The 17,520-nt window shown below is 47.2% G+C and overlaps 2 protein-coding genes across 3 annotated transcripts in view; one reads left to right on the top strand and one right to left on the bottom strand.

Annotated features, from left to right (window-relative positions):
* MOB4 (MOB family member 4, phocein) overlaps positions 1-17,520 on the top strand; it is a 456,882-nt gene that overhangs the window by 195,285 nt on the left and 244,077 nt on the right. The gene's annotated exons all lie outside the window — the stretch shown is intronic.
* Positions 1,691-17,520, bottom strand: part of LOC137434084 (receptor activity-modifying protein 1) — a 33,569-nt gene continuing 17,739 nt past the window's right edge. The window contains exon 4 of one of the 2 annotated variants that reach the window (XM_068126742.2): positions 1,691-2,193. In XM_068126742.2, coding sequence (XP_067982843.2) covers positions 2,180-2,193 — 14 coding nt within the window. In that variant the 3' untranslated portion in view covers positions 1,691-2,179. The remainder of the gene's footprint in view (positions 2,194-17,520) is intronic. The other variant, XM_068126741.2, reaches the window with a different exon arrangement.

Raw genomic sequence — 17,520 nt, 5'->3', positions numbered from 1 at the left:
GTTGAGACAGCAGAAGCAGCATGTCCAGAGTAGAGTGATCTGGTCTGAAACCAAATTGATGATCAGAAATCAAGCCATTGGAGAAGAGGAAAGATTTCATATCCGAAGCAATGATGGATTCCATGACTTTGCTGATAATTTGGAGAAGGCTGATTGGTCTGTAGTTGCAAGGATCTGTTTTTGCACCTTTTTTGTGTAAAGCGGTGATGTTGGCTGATTTCCAAGCAGATGGCAGATGACCTTGAGCAAAAGAGAGGGTGAAGAGAACAGAGAGAGGAAGTGAAAGAGCAGAAGAACAGGATTTTAGGACCTGTGGGCTGATGCCATCAGGTCCAGTTGCAGAATCAGAGTCGAGGGTTGACAGAAACTTTTCCACCTTGTCAGGAGGAAAGGACACCGAGTCCAGGAGCAGCTGGGTACGACTGGGTATGGTGGGTACAGAGAGGGATGGGTTTGGGACAAGATTTAGAGGCAAACACAGAGTTGAGGCATTCAGCTTTTTCACGTGCGGAGTCAGCTGTGTAGCCGTTTGAAATAAGGGAGGGGATGGAGGGGGAACAAACACCAGGAACAGATTTGACCAGACGCCACCAGGGTTTGGAAGAGGGACACAGATAAGAGTTCGGTCTTGAGAACAGAGAGATATTGTTTCCTGGCTCTCCTGAGGGTGGACACACACTTGTTTTGGGCTTTGTGAAAGGAAATGAGATTTCCTTCCGTTGGATTTGCTTTCCAGGAGACGAAGGCAAGTTGTTTCTGGGCAACAGCCTCACCACAAGATTCCGTGTACCATGGATGGGAGGAAGGGTATGACAACTGCATTTTCACCGAGAGAGAGCGAGAGAGAGAGAGGAGAGAGAGAGAGAGAGAGAGAGAGAGAGAGAGAGAGAGAGAGAAGAAAAGCTGGGAAAATAAGAGGAAAGAGTGGAAAAAAGAGGGAAAAAGAGAGGAGAGGAAAAAAAAGGGAAAAAGCAGAAAATAGAGGAAAAAGAGAAAAACACAGGAGAGGGGAAAGAATGGAAAAAAAGTGGAAAAAGAGGGAAAAAAGGGGGAGAGGAAAAAAGAGGGCAAGAAAGGAGAGGAAAAGGGGGGGGGGAAGGAAAAAATGGAAAATAAAGGTAAAATAGAAGAAAAAGATGAGGGGAAAACAGACAGAGAGAGGAAAAGATGGGAAAATAAGGGAGTTGAAAAAAAAGAGGAGAGGAAAAAAAGAGGGCAAGAGAGGAGAGGAAAAGAGGAGAGGAAAAAGGTTTTAAAAATTTAGAGGAAAATAGAGGAAAAAAGAGAAGATGAAAAAGACGGGGAAAACAGACAAACAGCACTTCCTGGATTCTCTTTCTTTCCTGCCTTATTGGCTTGTTATTGGCTGTTAGCAGGAAAACCGGTTAATATGAAACTTGTGGAAAGCCCTTTACAAAGCCGGAAGAAACCATGGATGTAAGAATGCTAAAAGAACAAAAACCCTTATTGGCAAATAGACAAAGAAATGGTCAGAAATAAAAGGTCGACATCGAAAGAAGGAATCGTGAACCCAGACTCGACAGTGAAAAGGTAAATGACTACTTGGCACCTCCACACCATACCGACCAAAGCACGTACGGACAGAAAAGAAAATAAATAAAAGATAAAGATAATAACCCCAAAGTGGAAGTGTGAGAGCTCAGCAATGTAAGCATCACAGAGAGAAGAGTGAAGAGAGTCGGATCAAGTTTATTTCGTTTATATAATACAAGGCACATCGGGGTTCGGAGAGAAAATAATGACCACGACTGTCTTAAAGACAACAATGTTTACCCTACTCATTGCCCACAAATAGGAAATAATAACCACAAGGAATTGTTAATTAATTTGCATCGCATATAGTTGGCATATATAAACATGTGTAATGATATTTCAGTGTTCATACAATGTCAGCACAAGTATAGCAAACTGTCTTCCTTTATACATGGATTGTATTCATTACATCATTGATTACCATTTGTATTATTGTAAGCGACTTCACATTATATGATATAATGCTGCTGTACCTCTTGTACAAATAATATAAATATTACTTTGCACAATTGATCACTGGGTTTGACATTAATACAACTTTTTATGGCATAGCCCAAAGAGCAATGCTGTCCGGAACAGCGTTTGTCTGTCCGTCCGGTGTATGTCCCTCACAAACATCCACCAATCAGAGCTGAGGATCTGGTCACATGACAGGGGGACAGCATTTAGTAACCATTACAGTTGCATATTTTACTAAAAGGAAATATAATAACCTTCTCTGGAATGTTGTGGGGTCCCAGCGTGTGTTGTAAGGTAGGTAGGAGGTTTCAAAAATTCCTCAGTACAATTATGATTTTGAAATGTGATCGACACGGATCTTGCTCCCGAATCCGGAAGTGAACAGATGACAGTTTGTTGGTTTGATAATATCTCAATACAATCATGATTTAACATTATATTTTGACATTTTAACACTATCTTACTATAATTCACCAAATGTCCGTCCGTCTGTCTCTCTGTCTGTCTGTTCGAAGGTAGCGTAAAAGCTGCTGAACCGATCGCAGAGATATTTTGGGTGGATAATCCTGGGATCTCCAGGAGTAAAATAGGCTGTTTAGTTTTCCCAATTTCAGCTTTTAGTCTCCAGCATTCTCAGGTTTGGACTCCCGCATAACATTCGCGTTCGCATAACGTTCATTGTTCTCATTGTGACGATGGATGTTGCTTTCCCGGGTGCCGCGCGTTCGGTGCAGCCGTTTGTGCGGCACCCGGGAAAGCAACATGTCTCCATCGATCGCTAACAGATCGCTGTCTCCATCGATCTTGCCAAAGCCGTAACAGCTATCGGCTCAAAATCCTTTTAACTGTTGATTTGGTACAGTTACACGTATCGCGAATTTGGTACACGTATCGGGAGTACATGCGACATAGAGATTGTGAACACGATTATCGATCACGATTCACGATCACGATCATCACGATCATCACGATCATAGTGTATCGATCACGATTTGAAACACGATGGAATAATATTTACCGATATGAACAGTGACGTGGCTTTTATTGAAATTCTAAAGATACTGTTTAGATTTTGATGATTTGCGTGTGATATGATTCAACGGATGTTTATATGAATCGTTTAAAATAAAATAAAAACCTTCAATTTCTGATATTTTGCCTTTTCATTTGGGCTTCCCAATTGAAGCCCCGCCCATAGGGCGGGTACCGTTGCTAGTACTATTAATTTGTGATTGGAATAATGAATGATGCTGTTTAGAATTAAATATAGATATTGAGATTAAAGCAGAATGAGGAAATGACGTAAGGGTTTCCATCCGTGACATTCGCGGATTCCCCATTTGCAGTTTCACGAGAGACTGGATATATCGACATTCAGACTGGGTACGTTTTTTTTTTTTTTTGTTTTTTTTTACCCAAGTCATTCACGAACCTGCTGTCCATGCTTGAAGGCAAAAATATTTTAATACTTACATTATTTACTACCTGCTAACTGGTATCCCCAGCCAGGTCATACGAATCCTCTTCAACTAAAGTATCAAATAAGTCCGGCACCATTGTTAGACTAGCTATTGGTCTTGTTATTACTGACCCTAGGCATCAAAAAGCTACAAATATCGAACAAACAGTTTCAAATGGAGGACCTCGCCGCCATGAGAGCATTGAAGTTGTATCGGACGTGGCAATAAATGTGAATCGTTTCTCCCAGCTTGCCGCTCAATGACAGTGACAGAAGACACCATTTGCTTTTTCACCGCCTTCATCTCTACCCCGTTTAGAATCCCGTGCGGACAACGGGCAACTTGATAATAGTATAAATATACAAATATTTAACATTTGTACGAACTACGAATCTTGCTTGCAACATGTTTATGGAAATTCCATACGAGTATAGTTTACTATGGGGTCATGTATTTATGGCGTACACATGCACACGCACACACACGGGGTGGGATGAAAGGTGGGACAGATTCATTAGAAACATACAGCACGGTGTGTACAAGTGAGACGAAGGACAATAATTAGGGTGAGAGTTGGGTGCGTGGTCGGGTAGGATGTGGGTAATATGGTCGGGTAGGGTGTGGGTATGTGGTCGGGTGAGGGGTGTGTGGTTTGGAGGGTGCTTGATTGGGTGAGGTGTGGATGTGTAGTCAGGTAAGAGGTGGGTGTGTGGTCAGGTGGGTGGATGTATGGTCGGAGAGGGCTGTGGATGTGGTCGGGTGAGGGATGGGGGAGAGCTGGGAGAGGGGATGGGGGAGGGGTGGGTGAGGTCTGGGTGTGTGGTCAGGTGGGTGGGTGTGTGGTTGGAGGAGTGATGGGTGTGTGGTCAGGTGGGTGGGTGTGTGGTTGGAGGAGTGATGGGTGTGTGGTTGGGTGAGGTCTGGGTGAGGGGTTGGAGAGGGGTGGGTGTGTGGTCGGGTGAGGTCTGCATGAGGGGTTGGAGAGGAGTGGGTGTGGGGTCAGGTGATGGGTGGATGTGTCAGGTGAGAGGTGGCGGATATGGTTGGGTGAGGAGTGGGTGTGTGGTCGGGTGAGGAGTGGGTGTGTGGTCGGGTGAGGAGTGGGTGTGGTCGGGTGAGGAGTGGATGTGGTCGGGTGAGGAGTGGGTGTGTGGTCGGGTGAGGGGTGGATGTGAGGTCGGGTGAGGGATGGTTGTGAGGTCGTGTGAGGGATGGTTGTGTGGTCGGGTGAGGGGTGGGTGTGTGGTCGGGTGAGGGATGGGTGTGTGGTCGGGTGAGGGGTGGGTGTGTGGTCGGGTGAGGGGTGGGTGTGTGGTCGGGTGAGGGGTGGGTGTGTGGTCGGGTGAGAGGTGGGTGTGTTGTCGGGTGAGGGGTGGGTGTGTGGTCGGGTGAGGGGTCGGTGTGTGGTCGGGTGAGGGGTGGTGTGTGGTCGGGTGAGGGGTGGTGTGTGGTCGGGTGAGGGGTGGGTGTGTGGTCGGGTGAGGGGTGGGTGTGTGGTCGGGTGAGGAGTGGGTGTGTGGTCGGGTGAGGGTGGGGGTGTGGTCGGGTGAGGGTGGGGGTGTGGTCGGGTGAGGGTGGGTGTGTGGTCAGGTGAGGGTGGGTGTGTGGTCGGGTGAGGGTGGGTGTGTGGTCGGGTGAGGGGTGGGTGTGTGGTCGGGTGAGGGGTGGGTGTGTGGTCGGGTGAGGGGTGGGTGTGTGGTCGGGTGAGGGGTGGGTGTGTGGTCGGGTGAGGGGTGGGTATGTGGTCAGATGAGGGATGGGTTTGTGGTCATGTGAGGGGTGGGTGTGTGGTCGGATGAGGGGTGGGTGTGTGGTCGGATGAGGGGTGGGTGTGTGGTGTGTCGTAAAGTATTCCAAGAATGAAGAATTCAGTAAGGTCCAACAGTTTTATTCAATGCAACATCGAACGCACGTCCTGTTCCAATCCTCCCCACGCTCTGTCCTCTACCCGGAACTCCTCCTCTTCTTGGCCACGCCCCCTGTAGCATACCTTCTATGCACATCACCACATGTCCCCTTTCTTTAACCACATGCATACCATAACTCAGTGACCAACAATATATATAGTTAACTAGAAGATGAAATGTAGTAATGCCACAGCATGTATTAATCATTAAACAAGTAATCATAGACATGCAACAGTTTATCATAGCTTCTTTTTCTTCCTCTCCAAGAACTTTAGATTACATCATCACATAATCTCGTGTACAGACTGGAGGTCTGCGAACTCTGGCATCCCAGCCAACCGGCACATATTCTGATGTGTCGTGAGCTGGTGGTGCGGTGATGCCAGGAAGGAGTGGTTGCTCGGTATAGTCTCTTTCATTCCCTTGGCAGGCAGATGCTAAATGAGAAGCATTCCAGATCCGTCCATCGGACAGTTTGTACGTGTGAGATGCTCTTCGCTCCATAACTTGTAGAGGCACTGAAAATTTAGATTGTCCCTTTAGGAGGATGCCAGGTTTCCTCACTCGGACGAAGGAGCCACATTCAAAGTTCACATCCTTTGCCCCCCTCCGTTTGTCGGTGTACACCTTTTGCTTGTTCTGCTTCTCTTGTACTGTGAGTGCTGTGTCTTTGCATGACGGTGTGTTGGCCTTTGTCATCTGTAACACAGATACATGCAAGCTTGGTGTGCATCTCTCTCCCATGAAGCAGTTCAGCAGGTGATCGCTGTGTTGTGACATGTCGGGTTGCCCGGTATGTTTGAAGAAAGTCCGTTGTAAATGTTTTCCAGTCTTTCCCCTCGATGTTAGCAGTGAGCAAGCTTTATTTTAAGCTTCGATTGAATCGTTCTATTTCTCCATTCGCTTGCGGGTAGTAGACTGCTGACTTTCTGTGTGTAATGTCTCTGTCTTTCAGAAAGGTTTCAAATTCCCGAGAGGTGAAATTGTGAACCATTGTCGGATATCAACTCTTTTGGGTTACCTTCTCTGCTGAAGACAGATGAAAGGAACTTGATCACTGTAGTGGAAGTGACCTGGGAGGTGAAGGCAATTTCTGGCCATTTGCTAAAGTAATCAACGAGTGTGATAGCGAAACGACAGTCCAGTGGTGCAGAATCGAAGGGCCCCACTATGTCGATTGCCAGTTTCTCCCAAGCTGCATCAGGATAAGGAACCGGCTGCAGTGGTGATGCGTGTGTCACAGCTGTCTTGTCGTGCTGCTGACAAGTAATGCAAACTTTGATTGCGGACTCTACGTGTGCGGCCATTCCCGGCCACCAGTACAGATCCCTTAACCGCTGCTTTGTGATCACTATGCCCTGGTGAGTGTCATGTGCTAATTTGATGAAATGTGGTTGTAGTGCATCCGGGACAAGGAGGTGGTGAGTACCTCTCATCACGCAGTCCTCTTGTAATGACAGTTCACTTTGCAATCTGAAATAAGGAAGGAGATCAGGATGCAGGCCTTTTGACGTTTTCGGCCTGCGCTTTGTAAGCATTTCCTGCAGCTTTGCTTGAACAGGGCAGGAAATACAGGCAGTTTTGAATTCTTCAGCTGTCACAGCAGTGAGGGTTGATGTGAGCGCGACAACCTCAACATCACCCTCCAGGCTTGGCTCTGAAGTAGGCAGTGGCAGGCGAGACAAGCAATCAGCTGTTACATTTTCAGAGCCAGGCTTGTACTGAATGTCATAATTAAATGACAGAAGCCGTGCGGACCATCTGGCCACGTGCATTCCAGCTCTTCCCAATCCTTTTGTGGAAAGCAGTGTAGTGAGAGGACTGTGGTCAGTGCGTCATGTGAAGTGTCTGCCCCAGAGATAAGTCCTCTACTTCTCTGTTGCCCACACGCATCCAAGTGCTTCCTTTTCCCCTGTGGAATATTTTCTTTCCGATTCAGTCAGCGTTCGGGATGCAAATGCGATGGTTTTCTGTGTTTTCTCAGCATGAATTTGCATCAGGACCACTCCAATATCATAATCAGAGACATCAGTTGTCACTATGGTGTATAGCTCTGCATCAAAAAGAGCGAGAGCTGGACTACTGACAATTAGTTCTTTAACTGAGTCAAAACTTTGCTGTGCCTTGACTGACCAGGAGAAGGTGGATGGTCCCCGTAGTAATTCTCTCAGAGGTTCCACGACTGATGCATAGTTAGGGATGAATTTTGCATACCATGACGTGAGTCCGAGAAAAGAGCGCAAACTCTGCACGTCTTTCGGTGGGGGTGCTTATGACACCGCAACAACATGAGCAGGGTCAGGTTTAAGTCCTGCGTGTGACACCACATGTCCTAAAAAGGACAACTCTGTCTGTCTGAAGTAGCATTTTGAAAGGTTCAGTTTCAGCCCAGCTGCATCGATACGTTGTAGTACCTCTCTGAGGTTTTTAATCATGTGCTTCGGGAGTCCCTCCGAAAACGATTACATCGTCTAGGTAACACCGAGCTCCGGGCTGGTTTTTTTAAATGGCAGACATCATCCTCTGGAAACAACTGGGTGCTGAAGCGAGCCCGTAAGGGATTAGTTTGTAGCAAAACAGTCCCTCATGCGTAATGAAGGCAGTGAGGTCCCTGCTGTGCTCATGCAATACAACGTGGAGGTACGCACTTTGCAGATCCAGTGTGGAGAAAAGTGTGCTGCCTCGCAGCTCAGCAAACATCTCCTCCATATGCGGATCCTCCAGGAGCGGAAGGAGCCCTGAGTGGCCACCGACCCGAGCACCCCAAACTCTGGTCCACACCCCCGCCCAAACGCTTCCTCCCATGTACAAAGCATCCCATACAAGACATCATCCCAGGCAAGGGGAACAGACACAGGTCACTAGAGGACGATGTTTGGTCCGCTTGGCCAAGCTCAACAGAAGGACACTGGCATTTTGTATCCCCGATGCTCATCTTAAGTCACCAATCACAATTGGATTGTTGTACACGTTTGTTACGGTCTGTGACCTTTTTCTTCTTCATCCCCCCCCGTTGACGTTGATCAAACTCTTGCTGCCGTACCTCTACTGCCTTGGGGCCTACTCGTGGACTTGCCTACTCCTACCCTCTCGTGCTGGGCCTGCACTGGGGCCTACCACTAGGCCTGCCTTGGGGCCTACTCATGGACTTTCCTACTCCTACCCTCTCATGCTGGGCCTGCACTGGGGCCTACCACTGGGCCTACCCTGAGGCCTACTGTTGGGCCTGCCTTGGGTCCTACTCGTGTACTTGCCTACTCCTACCCTCTCGTGCTGGGCCTGCACTGCGGCCTACCACTGGGCCTGCCTTGGGGCCTACTCATGGACCTGCCTACTCTTGGACCGGCCTACTCTTGAACTGGCCTACTCTGGTTTTTCCCTCTTTTCTCCCGCCTTGGTTTTATGTGTAGGAAGAGATTTTTCGTGTGATAATCCATAAATAAAGACAGTGTGATTGAAGGCTTGGCTTGGGGTGCTTCAGGCCGTAACAAATTGGGGGCTCGTCCGGGAGCTGCATTATATGATACCTGTCTTGTATTTTTTTTTTCCTTCCCGCATTTGTACGTTTTCTCATTGGCAGATAATTTGACTTTTGTTTACAATGCTAGTACTTCTATATTACTGCAGTCGTACACCTTGGCTGAGGAGATGGATTTTGAAGTGAAGGAATTTTTGGAGAAGGGGCTATAAGTGCAAGATGTAGAACTGTTACGTAAGGTAGAGTTACGAGCTGTAGCTGATCATCTTGGGGTTAGTGGGACCTCTAGCATGAAAAAGGCGGAGATTGTTTCGGCTATTGTCAGTCGCATGGGTTTAGAACCGTGGGTAAAATAGAGGAGTCAAGCCTTGGAATTAGCCCGGATAGAATCAGAAGAAAGACAGCTCAGACTAAAGTTAGAAGACAAAGAACGGCAAAGAGAGTTTGAAAGAGAAAAGGAAGAAAAGCCAAGAGAGTTTGAAAGAGAAAAGGAAAAACAGCAAAGAGAAAAGCAAAGAGAGTTTGAAAGAGAAAAAGAAAATTAGAAATTCAGGGTGGACAGGCCCAACCGGTTTCCATCGATTCAGGTGGGGGTCAAAATGATCTAGCCCATTCCTTTGATGTGGCTCGGAACATTAGGCTTGTTCCCAAGTTTAACGAGGAGGAGGTGGAAACGTTTTTTCTGTCTTTTGAAAAGATAGCAAAACATCTTCAGTGGCCCGTACAATACTGGACCCTGCTACTATAAAGTGGGTTCATCGGGAGAGCCCAGGAAGTGTATTCAGCTCTGTCGGAGGATCAGTCAGAGAATTATGAGGCTGTTAAAAAGGCTGTGTTGTCAGCCTATGAGCAAGTTCCGGAAGCATACCGGCAGAAGTTCCAAACCCTGAAAAGACAGGCTGGGCAGACATTTGTTGAATTTGCGAGGGAGAAGGAAATGAGTTTTGATCGGTGGTATCGTTCTCTACAAGTGGATAGGACCTATGGTAATCTAAGGGAGGTTATCTTGATGGGAGAGTTTAGGAGCAGTATCCCCTTGGACATTAGGACACACCTTACGGATCATAAGTTTGGCAAGTTGAAAAAAAGCTGCTGTTGGTGCAGATGATTATGAACTTACCCAGAAGAGAGGCCTTGGTTTTCCTCATTACGGTACTACCTGGGATAACAAGGGGGTTAGCGAGGACCGGTCAGATGGGGAGTGGACAGACCATAGGGGTCCATTGGTGCGGCCATCTCTGGGTAGACAGTTTGAGTGGTCGAGTCAGGCATCTCGCCGGGGACCGGCCCCGTGTTATTACTGTAAACAGAGGGGACATCTGAAGTCGAATTGTTGGAAATTGCAAAGGGAGGAGAAGCAGGGAGACTCCGTTAGACCTATTGCATTGGTTCGAACCAAAGTGGACAGCCACAGTGATCGTGCCCTTTCAGTTAAGGCTGAGGATACTGCGGACCTTACAAGCCCCATACAGGACCGTTATAAACCCTTTGTGTCAAAGGGCCAAGTGTCTTGGGACAGGACAGTCAAGTCCGTAGTTATTCTGAGGGATACTGGGGCCGCCCAGTCGTTGATGTTGTCTAATATTTTACCATTGACTGAGTAGTTCGGGGAAAGCGAGTGCCTTAATCCAGGGCATTGCAGGTCATTATGTCCCAGTCCCCTTACATAGGGTGAACCTGAAGTCTGATTTGGTCACAGGACCCGTGATGGTAGGAATAGTCCCCACTCTCCCCATAGAGGGTATTAGTTTCGTATTGGGAAATGATTTGGCTGGCGATAGGGTTTGTGTTTCCCAAGTCGTGAAAGAGAGATTCCTCGAAAAGACTGAGAACCCTAACCTTCGGGACAACGGATGTACTTTCCGGCAAAGACTTAACACCGCCTGCAATGTCGCCAAGGAACCTGTGAAAGTATCTCAGCGAGTAATGAAGGCCCATTTAGACCTGAATGTGACAGCTCATAATTTTCGGCCTGAAGACAAAGTGCGAGTTCTACTACCTCTGCCTGGGGAGCCCCTATTGGCGAAGTTTAGCGGTCCCTACTTGGTCGGAAAAAAGCTGAGTGAGGTGAACTACATGGTGCGGACCCATGACAGACGGAAACCTCGCCGGGTGTGCCATGTTAATATGCTTAAAGGGTACTATGAGCGTGAGGCTGACCTCGGCCGGCCAATTGGTAGGTCATCTAAAGCATCAAGATATTGACTCTAGCTAATTAGACAGCGTTGCTCTACAAGCCCCTGAGAGGGAACCGATGGAGGCTTTTAGTACAACCGTACCTCTTGAAAATGGTACATATTTCGGGTCGAGATAATGTCATTGCTGATGTTCTATCTCGAGCTTAAGAGATTTTTCATGCCCCTGCATATTAGCTATGATGCCTGTAAATGTCACAATGAGAGGTGGCTGTTTGTTTATTGCCCTGTTTATGCTGTGTTAAGACTAACCTGCCTTTGTAAAAGAAAACTTTTCTTGGGGTAAAGTTTTCTTCTTTAAGGGGAGGAGGTGTTACGGTCTGTGACCTTTTTCTTCTTCCTTCCCTCCCCACCCCCCCCCACCCACCCCCGACCCCCCTGTGAGTTAGTCCAAGTTGTTTGGTCCATGTGTATAAAGCCTATGATTGGCTGTGGGGAGGGGCCAGGAAGGTGATTCAGAGGAGAGAGTGGCCATTTTGGAGGAGGGCTCATGGCGGAGTGCTTTTTCAGGGGTTGTATGGTTTCCAGCTGCAATCTCTCCACCTGAAGGATATGCCAGATCAACCCCCCTGCAGCCGCCTCTCTACCTGAAGGGTGACGTTGATCGAACTCTTGCTGCCGTACCTCTACTGCCTTGGGGCCTACTCCTCGACTTGCCTACTCCTACCCTCTCGTGCTGGGCTTGCACTGGGGCCTACCACTGGGCTTACTCTTGGACCGGCCTACTCTTGGACCGGCCTACTCTTGGACCGGCCTACTCTTGGACCGGCCTACGCTGGTTTTTCCCTCTTTTCTCCCTTCTTGGTTTTATGTGTAGGAAGAGATTTTTCGTGTGATAATCCACAAATAAAGACAGTGTGATTGAAGGCTTGGCTTGGGGTGCTTCAGGCCGTAAGAACGTTCTTATATTATGCAAGACTTCCTCATTCATATGCTCCTCCGAACCCTGGACTCCCGGACCATCTCGCTTTGAAGACGAAGCTTCGACATGACGAGACCCTAGGAGTGGGGAGACTTGGAATACAGTTCCGCAGTCAGGTGATCAGGGCTGGAGGATTGAAAACAAGAATTCATGATAGATGTTATCCCAACTACAATGCCACCTTGTTCCGCATGACCGACAAGAGAATGTCTAGTTCAGCATTTGAGTTATACAGTAAAGCGGAGCGAATTACTACTCCGTTGACAGCTCGGATCAAGGAGCTTTGTCATGGATTATACACCAGCAAAGTGGGACCTCACTTGAGTGGGAATGCTGAATTGTTAGCACCAACTCTGCAGACTCTTATTAACAGCATGAAGAGCTCAGAGTGGTATTTCCCAACATTATTTTGGCAAACCATACGAAGAGAGATGAGGAGAGAAATCAAAATAGGGAGTGAACTATCAAAGGGGGAAACAGGTGTCTGCCCGATCATGAAGGGAAGTGGGTGCACGGTTGTTATTTCATCTCGTTGTGTCTGCCTCATTAAAACAGGAACAGAAGAGGTATGTTATGTTTCTCCTGAGATGGTTCTTGCAATTGCTGATACAGTTGAGGGAAGGCTGATGGTTCACACTGTGATATGTGAAGATAAGAATTAGAGTTCTCTCCGGAAATCAATCTCAGATCTGGAGGCTTATTGACTCACTGTTTGGGACGATGGGAAACTGCACGTACAAAGTGGTGGCGCAGCTCGAGCCCCTTGTGATGGGGCTTCTCCAGGATGAAGATATGGTCCCACATTTGAGGGGGAGGCTGAGAAGAGCTACGGAACAAACAATCCTCGAGGATCTTCTGATATTCCACCCGCTCAGCAACTCTACTAGATTGTTGACACTGTTGCTCCACTCAGTCTACAACAAGGAGCCCAAGATGATAGCAGAAGCAATGGTGTTGTTCCGGGCATTTGGTCACCCTGTCATTAACGCTGAATCTGCAGCGGGAAAAGTGAGGGAGCACATGTATGCATCCAATAATTACTGAAGGAGGTTCATGCGATCTATGTGGCAGCCCTGAAAAACGGGTACAGAAGTCGACACGGAGGATCTTGGCCCCCTCATGGCTATGGGCAAGATGGACCAGCTGAACTTCGAGAATTAGCTGCGAGGGGAGAGCTTCTGACTGATGACACTGCACTGCGTTTCTGCGACTTTCTGTGGCAGATCAGATTTGAGAAGTTTATTGAGCCCGTTTTGGATGAGGACTTGACAGTGTTCATTAAAGACAAAGCACTGTCCCCTCCCAAATCCTACTGGGACAGCACATACTCAGAAGAAGCTCTTGCTTATGCTGTACCCAAGTACCAAGGGAGTAGGAGATTGGTGGAAGTCTTTATCAATGATGCCAACTTTGATTTACGTTGAGTGGCGAATATCTTGTTGATGACGAATTTATTATCTCATACAGTCTCAAAGAAAAAGAGGTGAAAGAAACCGGCCGCATCTTTGCTAAGATGAACTACAAGATGCGAGGAGCACAAGTCCTTGCTGAGTCTTTAATTGCGTCGGGTCCTGGATGGTATTTTGGAGAGAATGGAATGGCTATGTCAGAACATGAGCTACTGCATCAACTTCTACGGCTCTCTAGTGCAAGTATCACAACACATAAGCCTCCTCCGACTAGAAACCTCCACAATCCAGAGATCATCATCGAAGCCAGGACTGATTCCTATGAGACAATGGCATGCTACTTGACTACTGACATTGAAAAATTTTGTCTGAACTGGAGGTATGAGACAACAGAGCCATTTGGGAACCGTTTGAATGAAGCCTTTGGGTTTGGAGAATTCTTCAACTAGATGCATAAGAGGCTATGGAGGAGTACGATTTACGTATCTGATCCATATGATGTACCCCAGGACCTTATGCGAAAATCTTTTTGTCTGACTGCCCTGGTGAGGATCTCTTTATTCATGGGCCCAGAGGAGGAATAGAGGGATACTGCCAAAAGCAGTGGACGTTGATTTCCATTGCCATGATCCGGTTGGCAGCCTGCAAAACAGGGTTCAGGACAATTTCTGTTGTTCAAGGTGATAACCAAGCTATTGCAGTAACAGTCAGGGTGTTTAAGACCCTCACACTAGAGAGTAAATGGGAGATAGCCGCACGAGCTGGAGAGAGGTTCTTAGCAGTTCTCACTGAAGTCATGAATGGGATGGGTCACAAGCTTAAGAGAGAGGAAACATTGCTAAGCACCTCTTTCTTTATCTACAGCAAGAGGATTTACTTTGATGGTTCGTTACCTATCGCAGGGACTAAAGACAATATCCCGGTGTTGTCTTCTTTCAGAGACCCAAGTAAATGAAACGCGTGTCGCTTGCTCAACTCGAGCTACAGTGGCATCTAATGCCATTATGAAAGGGGTTCACCCATTGATTGGTTTCCATCTTTCTTTTTTGTGGACGCTTCAGCAACTTATTGTCTCGCTTTTCTTCTCGATTAATGAGACTATGATTGAGGAGGCAATTGACGTATTCAGGAAAAAAAAAAAACCAGAGTGGCTTGCGTTAGCCTCTGATTCCAGCTCAGCTTGGTGGTTTCAACTATTTCTCCCATGCCAAGTTTTTTGTTAGGAACATTGGGGATCCCCTTGTTTGTGCATTAGGTGATCTGAAACATTATGTACAAATAGGCCTGCTACGCGAAACCATCTTGAAATCGATTTTCCTTCAGAACATTGGCAGCTCAACCTGGCTTGACTGGTGCACTGACCCCTACTCTCCTAACCTCCCGGGTACTCAGTCAATGACAACACTCCTGAAAGTCACAGCGCAAATCATGTTAGCACAAGCCGCCAACCCCATAGTGAGCGATCTATTTCATGAGGGATTTGAGGAGGAAGATGATGCCACTGCTGCCTTCCTGCTTGACCGACAGGTGATCATGCCTAGAGTTGGTCAAGAGATCCTGACTAATCTGCCGACTGGTGAAAGGAGGACCATTGCTGGGATGATTGACACAACGAAGACCATTGTGCGCACCGCATTGCATTCAGGAATGTACTCACAGATGCTTGTTATGCAAGTGAAATGGTATGATGAGCAATTCCGGCATTTGGTTGATATGCTGAGTAGTAAAAACCCTGAATCTCTTCAGGCGGCACCCGGCCGGGGTCTCCTCCCCTGAGGCCGGGATTTTGGTGAGGGATTGAGTAGTCTGCCTTACTCCATGCCCCCTCTAGCGTACCTTCTATACACATCACCACAGGGTGGGTGCAAAGCTGGCCGCTGGTATAAACACTATGCGGTTGTTTAGGGCCACAACCGCTAGAGGGGGGGGGGGGGGGCACACATGGCTAACTCAGTGTGTAGCCATGTAACGCTGGGGTAACGTTGCCGTCAACGTTTTGTTGTTATGTAGCAGCGCCATCGCCAGCACCTGCCTTCTCTCTCCCACTCTCCCATTCACAACTTATTTTGACCAACAGAGTACACAAATAGCTCCTAAAAGAAAATTTATGTCCGACGCTCAAGGGCAGAAGAAGAGAAAATTGGAGATGGTGTTACGGATTCGTAACTTCCGTTGTTGTGGTTTTCAGCCACTTGACATATTTCTGATACTATGTACTATTATTATTCTCAAAAGGTTTATTATTCATGAACAGTTATCTAAAGTTAAAAAGGCTAACTTTAAATGATACCGGAAACCGAACCGGAAGACGACGAGAGAGAAGAGGAAGAGGCGTGGCGAGCAAAGTCGGAGAAGACGCGTGACGTCGAGGCTCCGTAGCGAGCGTGGTCTACCGAAAGTCGCGAGGGAAGTTTGAGTTCCTTGAAAGGACATCCGGCGATAGGAATTATCGCTGGAAGTGAGAAATCTGCGGTCAGGTTTGGGCGCTGAGATTTCGACGAATCCTCGCCTAGTCGCATCGACTCAAGTAGGAGCCGTCGGCCATTTTGAACCTCGCGCTTCGGACACCTACAAAGGTTTTGCTTCGCGTCAGCTTTACCCCAACATCCTACCGTCTGTCGGGGATGTGTGTGTGTGACCGCTTCGTCTCCAGTTACGTTGCGGTTTGCTGAGTGAGCGGTGAAGGTGCTCCTCTGGAGGGCGCCTTTGTACAGTTTCGGCAGGGCGGTTGCCATTGCCATCTGTAAGCGATTCGGGTCTTGACTGTAGAGCGAGATTCGGGCTTCGACTGGATATCATTCTAGCGACTGCTGGAGCGAATCACCTTCGCCTTGGAAAAGGTTATAGAGACATTGAGGAGTGTCCTTTTCACTTGCTGGGAGCGCAGTGAGTTATTTGACTTTAATTGATGGTACCATCCTAAGCGATAAGGTATAGAGAGTGCACTCTTAATTGCCATTTGTTGTACCGTTATTCTTGTGTGTGATTTTTAATACAATATCTGTTCATTTATAATCATTGGTATGGTCTCACTATTGATTTCTAACACAGAATAACATATTTTTCTGCCGGGGCTCCTCTCGGGGTTCGGAGGTTTACCGAGACCAGGAGATCGGTGAGGAACCCGTAACAATGGTAAAAATAACACAGGATAAAGGTATGTGATTGTTTCTTTGTTTGTTCTGATTGAATGAATCTGACAGTCGTTTTTCTTGCAACATTAAAGTAGTCTTTTAAAATAACTAGTGCAGTGCCCGTTCAAAACATGCCTGTTCCAAATAGGCATTATTTGGATAAACCGACAACATATAAATAGGCCTGGAAGATACATATAACATACCCATGTAATGTCTTCCAGCCTATTTTTAAAAAATAATAATAATCTCATGTATAATCTTTTCAGGGGCGTTATTGAAATATTTTGGAGCAACCTCCGCTGCCCCAGGACCATCTACCTCGTCAGCTGACATGACTGCTGCTGAGGGAACATCGTCAGATTCAGAGACTTCAGGGGCATCTACTCCCTCCTCTGACGTGACTGCATCTGCTGCAGAGGTCGTAACTGAGGTACCACACTTCACCACAGCCTTCTACATCATCCACTGATATTCCATCTGCCACCTCCCAATATCCAGTTGCAGCACAACTGCAAAATCCATTTGACTGGCAGATCTATCCTGTCAGATGCAGACAGGACAGATATTGTACGCAGAGGGCCGTTTCAGGTTGACCCAGCATTCACCTTTCCCAGAAGGCAGGACGGTAGACGTTTTCATCACCACTACACATACAGGACACTGGTAAATGAGGAGACAATTAAGCGGAGCTGGCTTGTCTACTCCAGGAAAAACAATGCAGTTTACTGCTTCTGTTGCAAACTGTTCTCCAGCAAGACATACAAGTTGGTTAAAGAGGGACTGTCAGATTGGATGAACATTGGGGTCTTGTTGAAAACCCATGAAAACAACCCTGATCACACAAAACATATGGTCACATGGAAAGAACTAGAGCTTCGACTCAAGAAAGGGAAGACAATTGACCGGGTAGAAATGTTTCTTATAGAAGCATCACAAAAACGCTGGAGGGAGGTACTCAATCGCCTGGTCGCCATTATTCAGTCATTAGCAGAAAGAAAC

Source organism: Myxine glutinosa, chromosome 10 (genome assembly GCF_964187855.1).
Source record: "Myxine glutinosa chromosome 10, kmMyxGlut1.1, whole genome shotgun sequence".
NCBI lineage: Eukaryota > Metazoa > Chordata > Myxini > Myxiniformes > Myxinidae > Myxine > Myxine glutinosa.
The sequence above is the reverse complement of the archived record's forward strand: the minus strand, read 5'-3'. Positions and strand labels throughout refer to the sequence as shown.